The sequence below is a fragment of the Anolis carolinensis genome, chromosome 3 (genome assembly GCF_035594765.1).
Source record: "Anolis carolinensis isolate JA03-04 chromosome 3, rAnoCar3.1.pri, whole genome shotgun sequence".
Taxonomy (NCBI): domain Eukaryota; kingdom Metazoa; phylum Chordata; class Lepidosauria; order Squamata; family Dactyloidae; genus Anolis; species Anolis carolinensis.
This window is the reverse complement of record NC_085843.1, coordinates 103,428,108-103,453,903: the sequence shown is the minus strand read 5'-3', so window position 1 is coordinate 103,453,903 and position 25,796 is coordinate 103,428,108. Positions and strand designations below refer to the sequence as shown.

Below are 25,796 nucleotides of genomic sequence, written 5' to 3'. Positions count from 1 at the left end.
CTTCCAGCATTTCAATGTTGAGACCCTCCCGGAATTGTCCTCTGAGGGCTACATCGTTCCAGCCGGTATTGTGGGCCAGCACTCGGAACTCGGCTATATACTGAGACATAGGTCTGTCTCCTTGGAAAAGGCGACGGAGTTTGTGACCGGCTGCCTCCAAATTGTCCTCGATTCCCCAAGTCTCCTTGAGGTGGTCCAAGAAGTGTTGCGCTGATCTTAGGTGTGGAGAGGCTTGGTCGAACAGTGCCGTCGCCCAATTGGCCGCTGGCCCGTCTAGAAGACTGTAAACCCACGCCACTTTGATGTCTTCTTGGGAAAACTCGGCATCTCGGGCCTCTAGATAAGCTTGACATTGGCGACGGAAAACATGAACCTTAGAAGCTTCTCCAGTAAACTTGGTGGGCAACGCCATGGCCGGGAGGCGGACTCCGCGCTCCCGCAAGCCCTTTATTTCTCCATCCTGGGCGTTGAGTCTGTCGCGGATGCGATCCACCTCTTCCTTGTCGATGGTGTAGGTAATCGGCTGGCCGCTCGGCCCAGGTACGTCTCCGGTGGACATTCTGGCCGAGGTTAATTGGTGCTTAGGGTGGCGGAGTCAAACTGTCACGACCCAGGCTGCAGAGCACCAATAACCATACACAGAGGCCAGAATCTAACTAATATCTTTATTGAAGGAATATATAAAGTTAATAAGAACAAGTGTAGAAAATAGTCCAGAAATAGACCTTTCAGGAAAGGTCAGAAATAGTCCAAAAAAGCAATGTCCAATAGGAAATATTAAGGTCCAAAGTTGTAATCCAATAACCGAAACACTCACTTTGCCAAGCAAAGTGAGGGGAGATGACAAGGTCCTTTAGTCCATAAAACTTGAGCGTGGCTAGGAAATAACTTGATACTTGAAACAAGGCTTGAACGTGGAACAAGGTAACTAGGAACAAGAACAAGGTCCGTGGAATAACTTGGTAAAATCCGTGAAACAAGGCAAGGATTGATCCTGGGAAACAAGGCTAGGTCCGCAGATAAACAAAGGCTGGGAAACAAGGCGAAGGCTGGATAGCTAGGCAAGGCTTGGGCAGGAGCGAGGCTTGAATCGGAGCGCGCTGTCCAGACACAACTCGCTCCGTAGGCTGACGAATTGACTCCGCGAAGTTACTACGCGGGCAAAACACCTATATAGAGTCTAACTTTCTCACCGAAGCCGTTCTCTGGGAAACAGAAACGAAAGCTAAACTCCGAGACCAGATGTTAAACTCCTTAAAGATTCTCACGAGAAACAGTCTTAATTGGCAACATTCTTAGCTGCTATCCTCGCACTCCTGCGCGAAGCTGATTCCAAACTTCTCTGTTGTTTACAAAACTCCCGGCGCAAGAACACGGGAGAAGTAGGCTCTGGGGTTGTTTGACATACTTCTGGGACACAACTTTCTTGCAGGTGCAAGGTTCCCAGATCTGCCTGGGGAAGATCTGGCTGAGAGGAATCCAGTTCAGACTGGGAAGGTAAAAAACCCAAGTTTTCATCTTCAACAGGGATTACAATGTCCTGAGCAGGACTACAAGGCCCATGGGTCATCACAGGGGAAGCCAACGACCGGGTGTAGAGAGGCTCGCCAACCCGGTCAAAAAATCCATTCAAGAGCCGCCAACCGGGGTCCTGTTCCTTCTCGTGGTCACATTATGGTCAGCAAAAAGGGGACCCGTCATGATCCACGCCATGATAGACTCTGGAGCTACCAACAATTTCAACGAGAAAGAAGCCGAAAAATTACCCCCACATAGACCTTATGACTGTGCCATTGACTTGGTGGAGGGGGCCCCGATCCCGCGAGGGCATCTCTACTCCCTGACTGAACCAGAGCAAGAAGCTCTCAGGGAATTCATAGAGACAAACCTTCGCAAGGGATTCATCAGACCCTCTCAATCCCCAGCCGCCTCCCCAGTGATGTTTGTGAAGAAGAAGTCAGGGGAACTACGCTTGGTGGTGGACTACAGAGCATTGAACAATATCACCAAGCGGAACAGCTATCCCCTGCCCCTAATCTCGGATCTACTGGATCGGCTTCGAGGAGCCAAGGTTTACACCAAGCTGGATCTTCGGGGGGCTTACAACTTAGTTCGCATCAGGGAAGGGGACGAGTGGAAGACCGCCTTCCAGACCAAATTCGGATTATTCGAGTCCCGAGTTATGAATTTCGGTTTATGCGGAGCTCCCGCAACGTTCCAGCATTTTGTCAATGACATTTTTCAGGACTATCTAGACAGGTTCTTGATAATCTACCTGGACGATTTTTTGGTGTTTTCTAGATCACAATCAGAACATGAGAACCACGTCAAAATGGTGTTACAACGATTGCGGGATCATGGACTTTATGCCAAGCTGGAAAAATGCGCCTTTGATCTACAAGAGGTAGATTTCCTTGGTTACCGCATCTCGCCTCTAGGGCTTTCCATGGATCCAGCCAAGGTTTCAGCAGTATTGGAATGGCGGGCGCCAACTAACAAGAAAGAAGTGCAGCGTTTCTTGGGGTTCGCGAACTATTACCGCAAGTTCATTCCAGATTTTGCCCGCTGGTCTGACCCCATCACTAGCTGCATCCGTGGAAAACAGCCCTTCCGCTGGACTGATCAAGCAGAGAAAGGGTTCCAGCAACTAAAGAAACTATTCGCGTCCCAGCCAATTCTACAGCACCCAAATCCTGGAACCCCTTTTGTTGTGCAAGCGGACGCCTCTGATGTGGCAATTGGGGCGGTACTCTTACAACCGGTGGGAGATCACCTCCATCCCTGTGCCTTTTACTCTCGTCAACTAACCACACCAGAGAGGAATTACACCATTTGGGAAAAAGAACTACTGGCCATAAAGGCAGCCTTTGAAACTTGGAGACATTGGCTAGAAGGGGCCAAATTTCCCATTGAAGTCCATACTGATCATCGTAATCTAGAACATCTAAGAACTGCCCGCAAACTGAATCAGAGGCAGCAACGTTGGGCTTTATTCTTCGAACGTTTCAACTTCCAGATTCATTACGTGACCCCAGCCCAGACCAAGCAAGCAGACGCCTTGTCACGTAAACCGGAATACGCTACAGGACGTAAGGAGACCTTTGAATCCCAACTATTACAACCCGAGAACTTTGCCACGCTCACAGTGGGGAACACCAAATCCATTTCCATTGGTTCAACTTCCTCTACTCCAGGACCCATCTGTGCTCAAGAAATCAGGGCTAGTCAGCAAGCAGATGCCTGGGCGCAGGACCAACTTCGCCAAGGTCTGCATTTTCCCTTTTCACTTAGAGATGGGCTGCTTTGCTATAGAAATCATGTTTATATCCCACCCGGACCGGGCAGGGAAAAAGCGCTCCGTCTGTGTCATGACTGCAAACCAGCAGGACACTTCGGACTATTTAAAACCATGCATCTGATCCTAAGGGATTTTTGGTGGCCCAAGATCCGCAAGGATGTGGAAAAATATGTCAACACCTGCCCAGTATGCCAGCGCTCCAAGATAAGAAGGGAGAAGCCCTCAGGGCTTTTACACCCCCTTCCTACCCCATCTCGCCCATGGGAAATAATTTCTGCGGATTTCATCACTGACCTACCACCTTCCTGTGGATTCACCACGATCTTAGTGGTGGTGGACCTTTTCACCAAGTTAGCCCATTTCATTCCCTGCGAAGGCCTCCCCACGGCCAAAGAGACTGCGGATCTATTCCTTCAACATGTTTTCAGACTACATGGATTGCCCAAGAGTTTAGTCACAGACCGTGGATCTCAATTCACCTCTCGGTTTTGGAAGGCGCTACAAAAACTATTGGGCATAGACTCCCGCTTATCTTCAGCTCATCATCCCCAAACAGATGGGCAAACGGAGCGCACCAATGCCACTTTGGAGCAGTATCTTCGCTGTTATGTAAATTACCAACAGGACAATTGGGCTTCTCTGTTACCACTGTCTGAGTTTGCCTACAACAATGGAGTTCAAGCTTCTACAAAAGAAACGCCGTTCTTTGCAAACTACGGCTTCCATCCACGTTTCTTTCCCCCTGTCATTGAAACTTCAGAAGTTCCCGCAGCAGAGGATTGGCTACAGGAACTCACAGCGGTACAACAACTTTTGCTCCAGCAACTGGACCAAGCCAAGGAGGACTATAAACGCCACGCTGATAAACACCGCCAGCCGGGCCCTGAAATCAAGGTAGGAGAACGGGTTTTTCTGTCCACTCGCTTTCTGCCCTCCCACCGCCCTTGCCGGAAGTTAGATGCCCGTTTCATTGGCCCCTATCCAGTGGTGGCGCAATTAAACCCCGTGACTTTCAAACTCCAACTTCCGCGTTCAATGCGCATTCACCCAGTGTTTCACCGTTCCCTGCTCCTTCCGGCGGATGGTGTGCGTCCTGATACAGACCAACCGGCCCCCCCTCCTGTTTTGATGAATGGGGAGGAGGAGTTCGAGGTTGAGGACATTTTGGATTCTCGCTTTCATCGCCGCCGCCTACAATATCTCATTGACTGGGTGGGTTTTGGCCCTGAGGAACGCTCTTGGGAAGACGCCTCCACAGTCCATGCTCCTGATCTAACCCGCCGCTTTCATCAGACCTATCCCGCCAAGCCGCGACCTCGCGCCTCGGGGAGAGGGCCCCAGTTTGGGAGGGGCCTTGAGGAGGGGGATAGTGTGATGACCCATGGGCCTTGTAGTCCTGCTCAGGACATTGTAATTCCTGATGAGGAGGAAAACTTGGGTTTTTTACCTTCCCAGTCTGAACTGGATTCCTCTCAGCCAGATCTTTCTCAGGCAGATCTGGGAACCTTGCACCTGCAAGAAAGTTGTCTCCCAGAAGTATGTCAAACAAGCCCAGAGCCTACTTCTCCCGTGTTCTTGCGCCGGGAGTTTTGTAAACAACAGAGAAGTTTGGAATCAGCTTCGCGCAGGAGTGCGAGGATTGCAGCTAAGAATGTAGCCAATTAAGACTGCTTCTCGTGAGAACCTTTAAGGAGTTTAACATCTGGTCTCAGAGTTTAGCTTTCGTTTCTGATTCCCAGAGAACTGCTTCGGTGAGAAAGTTAGACTCTATATAGGTGTTTTGCCCGCGTAGTAACTTCGCGGAGTCAATTCGTCAGCCTACGGAGCGAGTTGTGTCTGGACAGCGCGCTCCGATTCAAGCCTCGCTCCTGCTCAAGCCTTGCCTTGCTATCCAGCCTTCGCCTTGCTTCCCAGCCTTTGTTTATCTACGGACCTTGCCTTGTTTCCCAGGACCAATCCTTGCCTTGTTCCACGGATTTTACCAAGTTATTCCACGGACCTTGTTCTTGTTCCTAGTTACCTTGTTCCACGTTTTAAGCCTTGCTTCAAGTATCAAGTTATTTCCTAGCCTTGCTCAAGTTTATGGACTAAAGAACCTTGTCATCTCCCCTCACTTTGCCTGGCAAAGTGAGTGTTTCGGTTATTGGATTACAACTTTGGACCTTAATATTTCATATTGGACATTGCCTTTTTGGACTAATTTTGACCTTTCCTGAAAGGTCTGCTTCTGGACTAACTTTTACATCTGCTTTTATTAACTTTATATATTCCTTCAATAAAGATATTAGTTAGATTCTGGCCTCTGTGTTTGGTTATTGGTGCCTTTGCAACCTGGGTCGTGACAATCCCATCATTCTGGAAGATTATTGCCCAGTATCTAATCAACTTTTGGGCAATGTTCTGGATTGTTTCTGAATGGGTCAGATTAACTAGACCCATTTTAATTTAGTGTCAGGTCTTGATATGGGACAGAGATTGACTTGTTAATTATCAAGACAGAAAGTAAATAGGGGATCATATACCTGTTAGTTCTGCCGTACCTCTCAGAAGCTTTTAGCACAATCAACCATGACATCCTTCTGGACCTTCTTATTGAGATGGGACTTCATTCCTTCCTGAATAGGTGAACCCAGAAGTTAGTGCTTGGGGATTCCTGTTTGACTCTTTGGCTGTTGGCCTTTGGAGTCCCTCAGGGTTCAGTCCCTTATGCTATTGGATGTATACATGAAACCACTAGGAACGGTTGGCCAAAGTTTTGGGATTGGATGCCATCAGTATGCAAATGACACCCAATTCTACTACCCTTTTCTACTACTACTACAATTATTACTATCATCATCATCATCATCATCATCATCATCATCATCATCCTGTTTTTCCTCTTTTGAAATAAATTCAAAGCACCTAACAATGCTGAAAACAATACAATGTATAGTAGAGTCTCACTTATCCAAGCCATTTTTGTAGTCAATGTTTTCAATATATCATGATATTTTGGTGCTAAATGTAAGCCGCCCCAAGTCCCCGTTGGGGAGATGGTGGTGGGGTATAAATAAAGTTTATTATTATTATTATTATTATTATTATTATTATTATTATTATTATTATTAAATTCATAAATACAGTAATTACAACATAACATTACCATGTATTGAACTGCTTTTTCTGTCAAATTTGTTGTAAAACATGATGTTTTGGTGCTTACTTTGTAAAATTATAACCTAATTTGATGTTTAATAGGCTTTTCCTTAATCCCTCCTTATTATCCAAGATATTCGCTTTTCCAAGCTTCTGCTGGCCCGTTTAGCTTGGATAAGTGAGACTCTATTGTACTATGTAAAACAACAACATCAAAATAGATTTAAAATAAGACTATTAAAATAGTTAAAGACATTAAAATTATTAAAACCTATTAAAATACATTTCTACCACAAACCATGGAAGTTGCTTTGGTTCTAAATTGGTACCTGTCATCATTAATGGACTAGATGATGATAAACAGTTCAAATTTGTATCTCAACAAAGGTGCTCCTAGTCAGTCAAAAAGCAGACCAGAGAATAGGCTTTAAGACTTTGCTGGATAGGGGTACACTCACCCATGAAGATGAAAATCTTAACTGGTTTTACTTTTTTTGATAGTTGACTTTAACTTTTGTATTTTGTAAAGTTTAAATATTGTTATCTGTTGTAAACCACCTTGAGTTCTGAACTAGGTAAAAAGAGTAGGATGTTGTTCCAGTTCATAGTGTTCACAGTGAACTTCTGAGAATATCAGTCTACTTCTACAAGATAGTGTGGGAAACAAGTGATACTGATAACATCACTACTTCATGAATGCACAGTACACTACTATGCCTGTGTTGCACTGCTATTGAAGCTGTTAACCTACAACAACTTGCTGTTCTTGTTTATTTTCAGATTGCCATTCGAGCATGCTATTCTACTGACTGGATGTGCCTGATGATATTATCAAAACAGATAGAACCTTAGAATTCATAATAATAAATTTTATAATCACATTTTTCATTGCCGTAAACACTGAATCTGGCCAAGGATGAAGAAAGCTTTGAATTCACTTGGAATTTGAATTCAAAACACTTGAGAAATTCTGAAATACCTTGAAAAATGGAAAAATAAAAATATTTTTGGCACATCTAATAAAAATAATCGGATTCTTATATCTACCTTTCCCACCTGAGTTTCTGACATTTTACTGTCTCTTGGGGGAATACCAGTTTCATTTCAGTTGGGTCAGAAGAAATCCAAACATATGACAGAATGGTCTACAATTTTGAGTATCAACATTTCATCCACTGAAATAAGTCTTGGCATGATACCAAAACAGTAGCAGATGACCAAAAATAAAACTTAGCACTATCTGCATAATAATTTTTTTTTAGAAAGTCTATTATAAAAGGCAAAGCCATGCAATTAAGCTAACTTTCTAGATATACATCACATAGGCAAGATATTCAGACCACACACAAGGCACTATACTTCACATCAACTGCAGCAGCTAATATATGATGAGCCACAAACATACGTCAAGCTATGCATTATACAATGCAATCACAACATATTTGGGGAGGGATGCTGTTTTCCATGAGATGACCAGGTAAGGAAAATTATCTAATTCAAAGCCTACAGCCTAGAGCAATCTAAAGTTCTCAATACAGCTTTTTGTGTTGCAAAGTGGAAAATTGAGTTCACTTGGGAAGTTATGGAATAACCTTGGATGACCTCATATTTCAGGATAACCAGCTGCAACTAATTGACTAGCTGTAAGAAATAAGATAATGGTGATGGTGTTGATAACAATAATGACCATCATAATGGTTGAGATCTTGCATCACCCAAGGAATTGATTCCCAGAATGTACCTTAAACTCAAAAAAACCCTCTATGCAATAGAGCTCTGCAGCCTCCAGTGAAAAACTTCACAATGACCTGACTAGGTCCTTCCTGTCCTAGAGATGCAGTACAATGAGAAGAAGTATACTGTAGCTCAGGGCAGGACGGGGTGATGATGATAGGCTGTCTTGGGTCCAGGTAAATTTGCCAGATTATCCTGAAGTGCCCCACAAACTCATGCCATGGACTTGTTACAAAAAGCAGCTCCCTTGACGAAGGCTTTCATGGCTGGAATCACTGGGTTGCTGTGAGTTTTTCTGACTGTATGGTCATGTTCCAGCAGCATTCTCTCCTAACGTTTCATCTGCAAGATGTCAGCCACAGATGCAGGTGAAATGTTACGAGATAATGTTGCTGGAAAATAGTCATACAGCCCAAAAAACTCACAGCAACCCAGCTCTCTTGAATTTGGGATGAGTTTCCAGAAGTATGAGGTATTTATGATCTTGGCAATAGTGCCATTATCACAAATCCATATCATATCTGAATATAGAACTGTTACAGATACATAACTCTATGTCATAAATAGAATAACTGCCATGCAAGATTCAAGCCAAGAATAATGGTAATAGTGGTACATCATGCTACCTAACCCATGTAAGGGTAAAACGTTTTGTGAAAGCATTTTAATAATGATGATATCTTTGTTATTTGACCATTGACTAGGTTTCTGCTTTTGATCCATTTAAATATTTGGCTGTGGGTTTTTCCATTTTTTAAAAAAAGTAATACAATCAAATTCGTTCACTTCACTTTTGTCACTAATAAATTATATTTGTTTTGCCATAATTTTACTAATGCTAGGCAAATGACCATAGCATTAATTCAGAGATAATCCAACATTTTTTCCTAAATTGAGAATGTTAGGAAAACTTGCCTCCACCAAGAACTGAAAATTACATTGTCCTCACTATTCTCTAACTCTGAGTTTTTAAACTACAGTCAGGGAAGAGAAAGAACTACCCTTCTAACTATTGCCAGAATGAAAGAGTACAATGGAAAAGTTACTACTGGCAAGAACAGCAAAGCGAAATTACGTTTCCTCTGCCACAACACCTAGGGAAGCAGATTTGATTAATCCAGAGCAGAACTCAATGAGATGTAACACTCAGCTTTGTGTATCTCAATAAGAAACACATTATCAAAACATTATGAAGCTGGAAAGAATTGCAGTAGACTTCAGTTTCACATGCATCTCCCCTCCATTTCACACAATCAGAAGGGAAAAAAAGTCTTTTCTGACAGACTTAAAACCTAATATCCTAAGCAAACCATCTGCTACACAGACTAGCAGCATTCCTATTACCATGAGTAAGTTTTCCACTAACCTTCTGTTTTCTTCCAGTAGACTTTGACCTGAAGCTGATCATCTTGATAAAAAGGCACTCCAATTTCAAGAAGACGTGCAGGTCTTCTCCCTTTGAAGGATGGAAGAACATCAGGTGCTTTTGCAACTGTAGATAGCTGTTCCTCTGCAAGACAAAATAGCTGAGAAGTTTCCTCCTTTTGTAGATTAAGACATTACATTGAATTCACTGGATATTATTTAATTAAGTCCAGGTTTAAAGAAATTGCCATGCTATATTTTTTCCATAAAGCTATCATTTCTAGGGCTTCCTAGAATAGGGAAGGACATAGAAAATGACTAAAACTATTTAAAATTTGTAATTGTAGCAAAGATGTAAGACTTAAACCAAGGAACCAGTCTTAATCCCACTCCTAAATCTATACCAGTCACTCTCTATGTACTGTAATACATTACATCTAGAAATAAAGAACACTGTGCAGACATTTGGCATGTGTTTTGTGGGTCAGGGCACACTTGCAAGCAATAATGTGTTGGCACCTGCAAAAAAGGATTTTACTAAGTTTCTTAATCATGGAACATACTGAAAATATATCCAGCTAGATGCACTTAAAAACTCTAGCAGGCTCTTGTACTCACACAAAGTTCAACATTTTTTCAAAGAGGATCATGACTTGAGTGCTCATTGTAACATCCACATTTGTTAACTCTAACATATGCTGGCTAAAAACCTGCCCAAAACATGTATTACACTGACATAACAGCTTTTGGGAAAATTACAGTCCTATCATATTGGCCTGTGTTTTGTTCTATTAAATAACGAAGAAAACTGGCATCCCAGCTCTCCAGATCCTTGTGATAGTGTCTTTCAATATTTTCTCAAGGAAAATAGACTGTAATTTGATACACACAGACCAATAGAGCCTGAATATTTATAAAGCACTACCATGTATTGCTAAACTATTTGCTTATACAATTCCTCAGAAATAATGAACAGAAAAGAATAACTCCTAATATTTACACAAGATTTGAGATTCATTTCCTCTTTCTTTTTCAAACATACACACCCAGCAACCAAAGGCACTCATGAAATATCATGACATCTATCGATAGCCATAGCCAAAGTGAATAAAAGTAAGTTGCACTTTTTATGAATGCACGATTCAGATAACCGAACATTCAAAGAAATGAAACATTTGGCTAAGTGACATAGAAATGTGTCTAGAGCCAACTAAAACAGTAGTTAGTAAAATGATACATTTTATCTACAATAGCCAACATCCAAATACAAATTAAATAAACTGTAACAGAATATGTGAAAAGTGAAATAAAAGATAAAACTTTGCATAGCTATAATCCTTCCTATTTTCAGAAGAAACACATGAATGTTACCCTAAAGCTGTATTGACAAAGCTATTTGTAGTAATGGGGAAAGAATGTATCATTTGTTCTACACACTAGAGGGAAAATTACAAAGAGATTTTAGTAAGGTTAAAATATCTCAATGTTTAAATAATACACATTAACCCTAAAACCTGCTCATGAGGTCACTGCCTGTAATTTTCACCTAAACTAATTTTAGACTAAGAATTCTTAAAACAAGACACCAGCAAAGCTTGGAAAGTTGCTTTATATAGTTAGAGATGCAAGCCACCAAATAAGTGTATTTATCATTACACTTATCATTTGAAAAGATGTAAATGTTTATTAAATATAACTAAACAATTACTTTAGAATTTCAAAAAAATCTGAGTGCTGCAAGTCTCTTCTACAAAGTTCTGAAATAAAAAGGTCCACCTCATCATCAGTTAAACATCTACAACAGAGCATGAGCCAGCAACATACACTGGCACCTGATCTGTTTGTTGAGGCTCTCAACCTTAATAAAGCTATAAATGATAATAAGATGGTTACAGTTACATTGCAAAAGGAGCAATATTATCACTTTCTGCAGTTTTATGGTAACTGTTGTATTAGGTATTGCACAAAAACATTCATTACAAGTCAGTAGGTATCTCCAGATAGTTGAATAACCTTGAGGAAACCCTCTCTGTATTAGTTCATGCAACAACAACAACAACAACAACAACAACAACAACAACAACAACAAGTATTCGCTGCCTCTCCCTGCGGCTCAAGGTGGGACACAATATCATTAAAACAAGAGCGTATAACAAAATATGCAGTGTTAAAATACAAGTTAAAATCCACTAATAAAATCCTGATTAAAATTCACAACTTAAAATCGATCAGGTAGGCCTACTGGAAGAAATGGATCTCCAATTGTGTCTTAAATTCCAACATCTGATCTAGCTGTTGAACCTCTTCCGGCAGGTAATTCCATAGTTTTGGGGAAGCTGATGAAAAGGTCCACCCAGTATTTATTTCTAGCATGCTTTAAGAATAAAAACACATTCATTTGTAGCATGTCTTCAGTCATAATGGGTCAAGATGATTAACTATCTAACAAATTGTTTACAGTAAATAATTAACTAAAATATTCAAAAGCACAATACTGCTACATTATAGACCAGTGGTTCTCAACCTGGGGTCTCCAGATGTTTTTGGCCCACAACTCCTAGAAATCCCAGCCAGTTTACCAGTTGTTAGGATTTCTGGGGGTTGAAGGCCAAAAAAATCTGGGGATCCCAGGTTGAGAACCACTGTTTTAGATAATATAAAATTGCTAAATATAAAATCAATAAAAATAGTTGCAACTAAAAATCAATCATTGCCTTGTATTAATTGGCAGAAAGCTTGTACTTACAAAGATGTATAGTTTAGTTGGCACATGAAAGACAAATTTAAGATTCAACTGGTATAAGAGAGTTCCATGACTCCCTTGCATCAGTTGTGAAAAAGCCCTGCAACCTCTGGTAATGCTAAAGGCCACATTATGCCATGCTACCACTAGCATAGATGGACTGCCATACATGTTGTGCAGAATCTACTACTTTAATTGCCAGGAATGGGGTGAGAGGAGAGAATCTAGCAGGACAAAGCAGTCGCCAGTTGATCATGTTCTCTAGTATGACCTTGCTTCTTCACAGCTGCCAACTGAAATATCAAAATCTACTAAGCAAGAGGAAAGCAGATAACAAACTTTACAGAAATACAATCTATTTTTAAAAGGCTAACAAAATGAAGAAATATTAGAATGTCTTCCAAAGTAGTTGAAGGAGTGAACTGAAAGCTAGCTATATTAATGGAAAGAAATGAAATAAACTGATGAAACCACAAAATACACATAAGGAGATTAGGGTAACTTAACACAGATTGGCAAAGATTTCATAGGTTGTAAATTGAATATGATCTATAGCAGGGAATGGAAATGGCTAAATATCAAAAGGAGAACTTGAAGCAATGGATCATTTTCTCCATCGATTCTAATATATGTTAGCAAACCAACCGAGGCATTTCAGAGTTTCAAAATTTCCAAAATAAACTGTACTGATGGTGTCTGATTAAACATTCAGTTTAAGTCCCTACCATCATCTGGTAAAACAGCATAATTTCACATGAGAAATTCAGGCTTATAAATTAGCTTAATATAACTTCTGAAACTCATTAAGTAACTCCATAAATAATCTAATGTGAGCCTCAATACAGAGAGGATGCATCTATACTGCAGAATTAATGTACTGTGACATTACTTTAACTGCCGTGGCTCAATGCTATGGTGTGATGGGATTTGTAGCTTGGTGAGGCACCAGCAGTTTTTGGGAAATAATGCTAAAGACCTTGCAAAACTACAAAACTACTGATTCATAGGACTGAGTCATGGCAGTTAAAGTGGTGCCAAACTGCAGCATAGATGCACCCAGAAAGAACAGGATAGGGGTAGAGGATGGAAAGAAAACTATTTCAGATTAAAACAAAAATCATCATCAACCTCTGTATTAGTAGAACTACAAGTTATAAGAAGGAATGCTTTTCTATGTATTTCAACAGAGGCAAGAGCATGCACAACAAACTGTGTTCAAGCCAGGTAGCAAGGATGTCATTCATGGCATTGAAATACAGAGACATTAAAGATTTAATAATATTCTAGGGCATCTTTCTGAAAATACTTACTGCTGTGAACAGCTGTCTGAGTAGAACTAAAGGAGAGAGACACTTTGGCACTTTTCAGACGTATTTGACCCCAGTATGTTACTGCCTGTAGTTCCACCATGTAAATACTGTTGGGCTGGAGGCCTTCAAGGATGACATAATTCTGAGACTATAATTGAATAGAATATATTTGTACAGCTCATTACATATTTACTAACTTCAGTAGTTTCTTAATTCATGATTTCCTAATAAACAGGAAATATCAGATAAACTGGTCTTTAGCACCAACTTGGATAGGCCCAATTAAACAGTAATTTTATCTACTATGATCTAGGAATTTGACAAAAATTAGTAATTTAAGTAGGTTAAATAAGGATATACAAGATACTCTCACAAATGAACAATGTGCTCAAATCACAACCTAAGGCACAATATTAGAAATCACAACAAATATTGAAATAGCAAAGAAAACAACAAGCAAACAGACTAATCTTGTCAATGAAATATTCAGATAACTTCTCATTTTTGGTATTTGTCATGGACCAGTAACATATATGTAATACTGTGTGTGTGTTTGTATGTGTGTGTGTAAATTCCACTGTGTGAATCGTATTCAACAGAAATATAGCATAGTAGCCCAAAATGATTAATACTAATAGGCTGAAATATCAAATATAAAAAAAACAATGAATAGAAATTCTCTAAAAGCAGAATCATCAAGAGGACATGAGCGTTCAAACTGGCGTAAAATACTAGTATACATTACACTTTACTACTTTGTGTTCTAATTAGAGTAAAAATCACAAACATGTTTCTTATATTGGTCCAAGTAATATGCTTAAAGACACCAAGTCAAGACCGAAAAAAGCATATAATTTGAATAGAAGGCAGTTTAGGGAATACTAAACAATATCAAGATATTTGGAAACGTTTCAATTATTTCATATATTAGGGTTATGCATAATAATGGCCATTTTCAACAACTAATTACCAGAAAGCTGTAGGACTCAATCCAGTGTTTAGTTCTAATTAGAATGAACACATTAAATAAATGGAACATATGTGTATATATTTATTTACCAAATGATCACTGATCCAAATGTTCTAATATCTAGTATGCTAGCAGTCCTCTTAAATGAATTTATCTGTTTCCTCATTTTTATTCAATTGATTTCTATATGTTTATCTTTTTTTCGTTTTAGGTCTTTAAAACCTTGATATTCAGAGAAAGCTAAAAGAATATCAATGGTAGCATCTTTAAACAACACAAAAATGCACTGTAACTTAAGTACCCCATCTGTAGTCTTCCTTCTTTTCTTTTTAGATGGGACCAGAGACTTGCTGTTGACCGTCCAGCTCCAAAATACTTTGTAGTGGTGGACTGGAATGTCAGGTTCCTCTGGGAGATCCCAGATAATCCGTATATTTACACTCCCATCGCTGTTATTGGTAGAATTTGATATTCGAAGATTACTTGGGGCCGGCGGAGCTGATGGATCTGGTGGGAGGATTGAAATTTTAACATGACAGTATATATAATTAGAACATGTAAGAAAAGTATGAATCTATGTTTGTATATGTGTGTGTGTATGTACTGTTGATAGGACTTGTTTCTATCTCTCTCACAATGCGAGAAGCCAGGGCCATCTAAGAAAACTGAACTGTAGAAGACTAAGAATGAACAAAATGACAATGTCTTCACACTGCACAAAAACTGGGAAATTTACTAACACAAAATATAGTGATGGAAGCCTGCTTAGATGGATATAAAAGTTGACTAGGAAGACTTGCTGCTGCTAAGACTCTTGCCCTATTTGTGTGTCTGTTGAAAGAGAATAATAGATGTGGGTCTGATTCAACAAGACTTTTTAGGTTCTGGCATAATCAAAGGCTTAATGCCACTGAAGACTGTTCCAAATACCACAATGGAAAACATTCTATAAAAACTATCCAGATGTTATCAAAAGCATTAGATAGCGTTTGCAAAATGCTGGAAGGAGTTGTTACACACACACACACACACACACACAATATGTGTTTCATTCATCATTCATCATATAGTAATTTACATTCATTGTACAGTCCCATGTTTTTATATATTCCCATGCTTTTCTCCTTCTGAGTCTTGTTTAACCAAAAAAAATACGTTGGTTTCTTCTAACTTCCTAAAACTAGACTCATGTTTAAAAATACAAAACTGTAATACCCACTCCTATTTTTTTTTATTCTATCATAGGCTTCCATTTAAAAAGGGGGTGAGATATGATTTTTTCAAATCTCCCTCATAGCATCTTCCATATCTTGGCAATTGATCATCCAACTATTTGGAAATAATAAAGGTAGGGGTAGGAGACTACTGAAGGAAAGAGAATTAGCTAAAACTAAATAATTAGCCTTGCTACGGGGCCTTCTGGTATAGCAAGGAAAGCATCATTTACTACCTGCATTTAAAAAGCTTTCTGCAATATAGGCTTTATGAATCGTTGAGGTATGTTACTAAAGAACAGAACTGAGTAAGAACTAAACCAAAACATTTTCTTAAATTGAAGGCCAAAAAACAATTTATTTCAAGACAGAAATAAAGCCGTATGTATTTTTAAAAAAAAGTTATTTATATTAAATTGATATTTGGTTATTTAATACTCAGTTCACTTCAATCTTTTTACAGCAATGAACAAGATTCTAAATGAGGATTTCAGGTGTATTGGATACATCAGACAACTCCCAAGATAAATGATCTCACTGTTATTGGTTTAAAAAAAACCAAAAAACAAAAAAAACCAAAGCCTTGGCATCCATTAACAGCAGACAGGCTGACACAACTGCTATTAAGGAGAACTGAACTTCCTATTTCAGGATTAGCAGACATGAAATAAATTGTCATATTGTGAAAAGGGAATATGATGTAGGCATTTCCATTTCAACATATCTCGCTCAAACTCTTCCTAAGTAATAAATGAAAAAAGCAACTTTATTTAAACTTCTGGAGACAATGAAAATAATAAAAGAAGTTGATTACTTCTCAGTTGATTCACAAAATAAGCTGGCTTTCCAAGAACAGCGTTCTTCTAGTCTCAGGTTGAGATCATCTTGATTAACACTATACAGCCCTTTCAAACACTGTTGACAAGAGATTTTGCTGCCTGGTGGAGAGACCAAATATACTCTTCTAAACTTCATCACTTGTTGGTTTTTTGCAGTTGCTAAAAGACTCACATACTGAACATATTTAAGCTATAGCTATAATTGAGGAGGGAGATATGGGTAAAAAGTGTCTGCTCGCATTGTACCCAAACACTCTCTCCCTTTCCCCCCTTTTTTCTCCTCCTGCTCCTTCCCCGCCCCTCGTATTCCTCGCCCGACCCCCCCTCCTCCCCTTCCCTAACCATCCATAGCAGTCAATTTGGTTTTTATTGTATCAAGAAAAATGATATATATATATGTTAAAGAAAATGTAACACTGTTGCTTACAAATCTTGCAATAAAAATGATTTTTTAAAAAAAGAAGTTAAACATTTGCACATGAGTGTACAGGTTTGAAAGAAGCTCATGGAACTGTAAATAGCCATATATGGGTATAAAATCCCTGTGAGTGAACACCACACCTTTACCATGGCTCGTAGGAGATCTGCAACTATGTTCAAGTGAGCTTGCTCAGATCTTTAAACTCAATGCACCCAATTTAACTCTTCTACGTGCTTGGGATAGTTGCTACCTACTACTCACTTGTCCAGCTTTCCTTAACATTACTGTTTTTTCAGTTTATACACCCCCTTCCCCCAGCCTTCATTTGTCCTTTTCAGTTCATACACACCTACTAATTCTATTCATATCTGGATGGGCACATAGAAGAAGGCTGTACTGTGCATAAATTGACTTTGATTGTGCTTTTCATGGGGTTGGACTGGATGGCCCATAGGTCTCTTCCAACTTTATGATTTTAACTAGTGTTGTGCAGTGCTATTGCATCATAACTTTGTTTTTTAGCTATTGAAGCCAGTGTGAAACAAGAAATAAACCTTTTTGTCTATTCCCAATGACTATCTGCTGGTACATCTACCTGTTGAATTAATGCAGTTTGACACCACCTTAACTGCCATGGTTTATAATGCTACAGAATCCTAGAATTGTAGTTTTAGAAGGCCTCGGGCCATCTCCATCAAATAATACTGGTAACTCAACAAACCACCCTTCCCATGATTCCATAGAATGACAATGAATGTTATGTCAAACTGTATTAATTTTAGAGTGTAGATGCACCCTGCATTTTGTATGTCTACTCTTAGTCCTATAGCTAAAGCAAACAATAAACACAGAGGTTTTGATTTCACTCATAGATGTACCCTTCCTATGAACAAACTTTGGCTTAAACAATATGACAGATCTATTTCCTCTCACCTGGAAAATACAGATAGCTTAAAAATTTTTACAAAGAAAGCTGTCCTTAGCTTAGGAAAATATGAATTTTTTTAGTAATTATTAGGTTTAATGGGACCACATAAAAATCCTATACGATAAGAAGGGTACTACCCTGCTAATGTTACTGGATCTCTCAGTGGCAGTAAAAATATAAATATTCTAAAATATATTAATTTAATTTAAAAAAGTTAAAAATAGTTTTATACCACACAAGTGGACAGATGTGAAGTAACTTATTAGGCTTCAAAGGGTTTGATAAAAGGCCATATTTCAACATGGCCCTGAAATGAAGCCACTATTGGCACCAATCAGGTATTCAAAAGGGGGAAATTCCAAAACCAAAACATCAGAGTAAAGAAGCCTCTCTCCCATCGTCTCATGCAGTATATTGCTTCGACTCAATGAAAACAAGAGAAGAGCCTCTAGCAGACTTCAATTTGCAAGAAGTGATACCGGACAAAGTATTCCTTCAAATCTTGAGGACCAAACCATTTTGGATTTGAAATGTCATTACCAGCTCCTTGAATGCAAGCCAAAAATTGTATTAGTAGCCAATGCAATTCTTTTAAAATTAGAGTTATGTGATTTTTATAAGATGTTCCATTCAGCAATCTAGCTGCTACTTGCCAAGGTTTTTATGGCATCTTCCATGGAATTTTCAAAGTCATACACTGTGCACTCCAGTAGTATAATCAGAATATTATCAGTCTGTGAACTACTGTGGACAGGTATTTCTGTCCAGGAAAGGCCACCATGGAAATATTTTTATTTATTTATTTACTTACATACTTTATTTATATCCCGCCTTTCTCCCAATGGGGGACTGAAAGCAGCTTACATGGCAAGTAATACCAGTCAAAGGTCACCTGAGAGAGATCACTCTAGGATCATGCTTACTCAAATTCCAGACATGGAAACCACCAGTTTATAGAGTTTCAGTCTTATCAATATTCAACTTCACTTTGCTAGCCCTCACCCAGGCACTTATTTTGACCTTGCCCACCCCTCTGATGACAAGGCACTCTGATGTCATCAGACTACTCATAATACTAACTCACAAATCCCTAATGATCTTACCCAGGGCCCTTCCACACAGGCATATAACCCAGAATATCAAGGCAGGAAATCCCACAATATCTGCATTGAACTGGGTTATCTGAGTGAACACTGTCATACAGGCCTGTAGCGAAGCGGGGTTTTAGGGGTTCAACCCCCCCCCCCCAAATTTTCAGGTTAAAAAAAAACCCTGGTTTACTCATGAATTTTAACTGGTTAACCAAATCTCCATGCTAAGTCTATGAGACGTAAAACATTAAGAGTCCCTCTCCAGGCACTGTCTCAAGCAGATATTGACAGGTCTGAACCCGGGGGGCGGGTGGGTCAGGGGTTCAACCCCCCCCCCCTGAAATTTTCAAAACCCCTCCCAAAATTTTTTTCTGGCTGCAGCCCTGCTGTCATATAACCCAGTTCAAAGCAGATAATATTGAATGTTATTCAGGTATGTGGAAGGGACCCCAGTGACTTCACATTGAGTAGTACAGGGTACACAACAGTATTCTCTGATACTCTACAAATTAATTGCCATGTGAATGAGCAGGAACCCCTCAATGCCACTCACTGGGACTGTTGACATGACATAACCTCTGTAAGACTGTGCTTCTGACATCTATACTGCAGAACAGCTGGAATAAAATAACATCATCAATGGTATCAAAAGTAGCACCCTGCCTATCATCTAGAATTCTTAAGTGATTATATTAAACCCATTAAGAACTAAAAAAATTGGTGGGTAAACATTGTTTTTGAAAAAAATGCAAAAAAACCCCAGAAATTGAGACCACAAGGCAGGAAGCCACAAAAACAGCCCTGAGACACAAAAAATCGCTCACAGTTGCCTTGATTCATAGATTTAAAAGATAGATAGAAAGATCTATCTATTAAGATAGAAAGCAATGTAAGAATATTGTGGCTTTACGTCCTACATGGACTACAATACCCAACCATATTTTACATAAAATATTCCAGAGAAAGCTGCTTCAAGTGATAGAGAGGCAAAGTCTACTCATGTTCTAACTAAAATCTGTAAACAAATATGGAAACCAAAAGAATGACCTACAGATTGCAATGTTCAACACACATTCCAGTCCTCTAGAAAGGGGACACCTGAGTTTGCAGTAACTACCAGACTTTTACATTAATCTCCCAAGCAATCAAATTTGGGCTCCAAGTTCTACAACAAAGACTTTTACCATATATGAAAGAGAAAGTCAGGATTGCCCGTGCCGTTGCATTTCTGATTTCTATGTATAGTTGTGAAAGCTAAAGTGGAAAAAAGTAATTTGAAGAGAACATCTTATTTGAAATGCGATTCTTAAAGAGAGTTCTACAGATACAATGGACTGGCAAAAAGACAAATCAATAGGAACCAGAGCAAATAAAACCTGAAGTCCCCCTAGAAGACATGATGAATAAGTCAAGGCTGTCACATTTTGGACATATCATGGGAAGACATGGTCTATTAGAAAAGGCCATGGTGTTTGGCAAGGTAGAAGGCCAGAGGAGAAAAAGAAAACTGCATTATTGCAGGATAGACTTAATAAAGGAAACTATAACGTCAAGTTTGCAAGACCTGAGCAGGGCTATTTGTAATAAGATGACTTGGATGTTTCTCATTCATAATGTAACCATGAGTTGTAGTCAAGTAGGCAGCAGTTTCCAACTAATGCCAAAAACTGAGAGGCAGCAGAGGCAAGTCTATCCCATCTAATCAAGTCAGTGAAAATTTGAATGGAAATTACACGTAGGAACTTGAGAAAAGGCTTCCACAGTTGCTGAACAGAACTCTGACAAGAGGTCTTGGAGCCCTTCCACACAGCCATATAACCCAGAATATCAAGGCAGATAATCTACAATATCTGCTTTGAACTGGGTTATCTGATTCCATACTGCCATATATTCCCGTTCAAAGCAGAAAATGTGGGATTTTATTCAACTATGTAGAAAGGGCCTTAATCTTTGAAGGATGGGAGTGTTACAAAAGATTAAGTGGATTTAGCATCCAAATTCTAAGTTGTTAACCAGCTGTAAAGTCTTGACATGGATTAACAGCCAGGTGAAGAATGTAAAGCAGAGTCACATCAGCATCCTGATCCAGGCTGACCTGACTGTGACCAAAAACAAAACTGCAACTAAAATGTTTCACATCTGGATAGATGTTAATATTGCATTCCTTTCAGAGATGAAAAAAACAGAATAAATAAATTCTCAATGCACCACTGGTGGGAAAATATACGAATATGTAAAACTCATTTTCAGCTATGTCTGCAACAGCAGGTTTAGCTATAATCCAAAATCTTTTTACACATTAGACAAGAGTATTTTTTCTCTTCTAATTACATTGGGATCACCCACAGTGGTTTTTTTTTTAAATGTTGCAACTCGAAAGGATTGTTAAACCTAAACTACAGATAAGTTTCCAGCCATTAAACAGTTTCATGGCATATGTAAAGGGACAGATTTTGCCCACTGGAATTGGTACACACAAACCAGCTGTGCAACAATATAAAATCATTAGTCCCATGGGAAAACAAAGAAAAATTTATTGCTACAAGTGGGTGTCTGTTCTTGTTTTACTAACACCGAATGTGTGTATATGCACAAAATCACATTCAGCATGGCCGCTTATGTTCTGTGAAATTAATGCTGTCAGATTTATGGATAATCCTATCATCTTAAAGAAGAAAATTTGTATTATAATGGGTTTATTTATGAGGTACTTAGCATCTTTTTGTTTTGTTTTGTTTTTGATGGAACAAGTTGCTTGAAAGAGCATACTTTTGGTTCTACTAAAAAAGCTAGGAATTATGGAACCCTCCATCACCCCTAGCCAGAATAGCCAGTGGCGCAAATTGATGGGATTTTCAGGATGCCAGCATCCACAGGCACACCCAACAATCAAGTTGCCAATCCATGCAGCACAAGGTGGATGCATACAATACACTTTGAAAGAAAAACCACATTTACTAGTGCAAATATTTTTTTTCAAAGTATACTTACTGTGGGTTGTTGTGAGTTTTCAAAGCTGTATGGCCATGTTCCAGAAGCATTCTCTCCTAGGAAAGAATGCTTCTGGAACATGGTCATACAGCTGGAAAAACTCACAATAACCCTATGATTCCAGCCATGAAAGCCTTTGACAACACATTGTGCTGACTGTAATGACCACATTAACATATATAATATAATATATTAATATCAATTTTTCTTTTGACTACATAACTTGAGACAAAACCCTATAACCCACTGACAAAGATATGAACAAAGAAGTTAGAATTCTGGGGAGAGGTGTGTGTTTGAGTTTAAAATGCTATTTTAAATGTATTTATTATCATTTAATTGGTATTTGAACCTAAATCCACACTGTATTATTTATTTATTTTTAATTTTTGCATTGATTTTGTTTTAAACTGTGGCCAAACTGAGGGATTGTTAGCCACCTTTAATCCCCACAGGGAGAGCAGCAGAGTGTAAATAAAACAAAGGCAAATGTAATAAATAAAATAATAAAGTAAATGAAATTAAAACATACATAAATACATATATGTTAACCCCAAATTGTTCGGAAATGAAGAAGAATTGAAAAAAAAAACCTAACAATGGGATACAAATTAGGTCAGTGGGGAAAAATGTTGAAAGATTGAGAAGGGAAAGGAGGTTTCCTAGTTTAAACTGAGGTAGAACATTAAAATATTGATGATACTAAGAGCTATACATCATAAACAACAGAAAAATCCAGGATTTTAAAATACTTGGAAATCAGCAACTATTGAGAACTGATAATGCCTCGTAAACCAAAAATTGTGAATGGCAGATGGTGAAGAGAAAAATCAAACAGGATAAAGAGGCAAAATGGAGAAGCTGGAATCCTGCATAGAGGCACTCTACATTGCAATAACTCTGCTGCGGGGCTAATAAAACTCATATTATAACACTTCCAACTTTTTATTTCAGTTTACAACACATATACAGAAATCTAACGTCATAGCTATAATCCAAGCAAATTTAGCATTTCCTTTATTTATTATTTTACACACAATTGTTGTGAATGAGCCTTCGGAGGCTGTGAATGATAGTCGTGGGATCAGGAGAGAAGAAAAAACTCTCGCGATGAGGGCTCGTTGGAGGATTTGCATAGGAAGAGGATCAGGGAAATTGATGGGGAGTCTTCTGAGGGGGATTCATGTGGGGATCTTGAAGTGGAAATGGATGCTGGGGAACAGGTGGTAACGGAGGAAGTGGGCACAGACTGGGCACGGACACCGGAGGTGCTTGGGGAGGAATCGGGACCCATGGATGCTGCTGATGCTGAGAGGCTTGGGTACCTTCAGAAGCAGATCCCGCTTGGTCTGTTTGGAGGAATGAGGGTGGATCCACAGGTGTGGATAGAGTTGGGCGTGGGCAAAATGATTGGGACTCTGATGAAGAATTTGGGACGCCTGACCCAAGGGCGTTGGCTGTGTGGAGCTCTGCTTCGGATTAAGAAGTTGGGACACCTGTTCCTTGGGCGTTAGAGGTTTGGAAGCCCAGGGAGACCTGGATAAATTGGGGATGTTTGGCCATTATGCTTTGCGTGTGGCAAGGTGTTGCTGGACGCCATTGGGTTTCCTGTGCATGTTACTGAAGACTGGACTGGGACTTTGCAACAGATGTAAGTTTGCTCCGGGTTATTCTGCAACAGAGGGCTGGAATTGTGTGGGTTTTCCTGGACTGCACTGTTATTACTATTTTGCATTAGCTGCTGTTCGCCCTTGTTGCTTTGGCTCTCTGTGCCATTCCGTGTTGTGGATCTCCTTTTGATTACTTCAATCCCTGGACCTTGGACTGGAACTCGACTCGGCTCTCCTCTTTGCCCTTAAACGCTGTTTGGCATCGCTCTCTATTCCGTGGCTGCTATTCCACTGTCTCCTATCTCGACCTCGGACTGGCTTGACGACACTTCTATGCTCTGCTCCTTGGGCTCCTGGCTTGGCCTGCGCTCCTGTAGCGGTTTGAGGCTGTCTCCCCATCCCGACCTCGGACCGGCTTGATGACGCTTCTCTCTCTGCTCCTTTAACTCCTGGCTTGGCGTTTTGCTCTGCAGCGGCTGCCGCTGGCCCGCCAGTGTCCTTCAGCTCCGCTCGCTTAGTTGCTCTCAGTTGAGAGCTTTTCTGCCCGGTTTGGGTTCCCGTTTGGGTTCAAAGTTGCTTCTGTACTTCTGGGCTTTATGAGGTTTTTTGGGGGCTTCGAAGCTGTTTACTTTACTTTGTATGTTCTTTCTAAGCCCGCTCTGAACTTTTGGGCTTATTTGGAGGACTTTAAATTTAATCCGGATTATATTCCTGATTAATCCGGATTATTTGCCAATTCACGTTTTTTGGCGTTTCTTTGTTTAGACTACTTAATAACAGTGAATGTTAAGTGTTTTAAGCCATTTTTAGGTTGTTGAATTGTTTTTGGGCTATAACTTAATTAAACTCTGTTTTGCTCTCCATTGGCATCTGAATTTTGACACAATTCTGTTATGAGTGCTCTACTTTTGTATGTATTCTAGATAGGCAAGCATCTCTGTGAAAAATCTGGAACTAGATGTGATGATGAGACACAAAGAATGATGTTAGTCTGGTTGAAAGATACATACCGGTATATGATTTTTCTGGCTAGGTAGCTATCCAGTGAGAAAACCTCGCCAGAGACATACTACATCTGAAGGCCCTTCCATACAGCTTTGAACTGGGTTATTTGAGTCCACATTACCATATCCAGTTCAATGTGGATTTTATACAGCTGTGTGGAAGTGGCCTGGGATAACAAACAATCCTTAGGATAATAAGACAGTACAATGATTTGAAGTTGTCATTACCATCTTGAAAAAATCCTGTTAAATTTATGCACAGATTGAGAAATATCTGATAGCACCATGCAAAGACCACAAGTACAAATGGGCTCAAAAACTATTCACATGCGGCACAAACAGAAACAAAACCTCACTTGCCTACCAAACTGCATTAACTGATGGACACCCCGCAATATAGAAATCTGAATACACCTGCATTTTAGATTTCACTGCATGCAAGCACAGCTAAGTGGCTTTTGCAGATTCTAGGGTTCTTTGGATAAAAGCAACTGGGTGTTAACTATTAATTTAAGCAGCCCACCGAGTATCAGTCTGTTGAGCTAAGGTCACCACTAAGAGCCTAAGGCTCAGTGACTACAGTGGAACTTAAACAAGACTGAACTTTGTTTGGATGTCATCCAAAGTCATAAATACAAGTTGAGCCAAAGGTATATTGCACACCAGTTATTTCATAAAATTTCTTGCCTGGATTTTCTCAACTACTTAACTGTTTGGGCCAGGATTCTTAGTTTGGTTTTCACTGGCGGGAATAAGCCCTGAATAACATTAAGTTGTAGGGAGTTTCATAAGTTCCTTCCCCTGTAATTTTCCCCTCATAAACTACTCCAGATTTTGATGGAGGGGCAGGAGAGGTGGTCAACAAATTCTGTCCCCTCCTTGATGGTTAAGTACTGCTTCTATTGATCTATTATAATCTACAAGCTAACCAACCATTTTTTTCAATTTATATTTATAAAGCTCCGTTTCACGCAATAAGTAAAATCCCAAATACTTCAGTAACAACATTACGTAGTTATACTTGTTGAATTTATGAACACAGAAAATGGAGAAATATATCTTTTTAATAAACTTACTGCTTACAGTGTCCCACTGCCTGGGATTAATTAATATGGTCGAACACACAGAGAACAACTATTC

General features: G+C 39.5%; 1 protein-coding gene across 1 annotated transcript in view; it reads right to left on the bottom strand.

Annotated features, from left to right (window-relative positions):
• The window catches only part of anos1 (anosmin 1), a 138,778-nt gene that overhangs the window by 21,043 nt on the left and 91,939 nt on the right, over positions 1-25,796 (bottom strand). The window contains exons 7-9 of the mRNA XM_008107183.3: positions 14,860-15,065; positions 13,589-13,736; positions 9,537-9,680 (exon numbers count right to left, since the gene is read on the bottom strand). Coding sequence (XP_008105390.1) covers positions 9,537-9,680; positions 13,589-13,736; positions 14,860-15,065 — 498 coding nt within the window. The remainder of the gene's footprint in view (positions 1-9,536; positions 9,681-13,588; positions 13,737-14,859; positions 15,066-25,796) is intronic.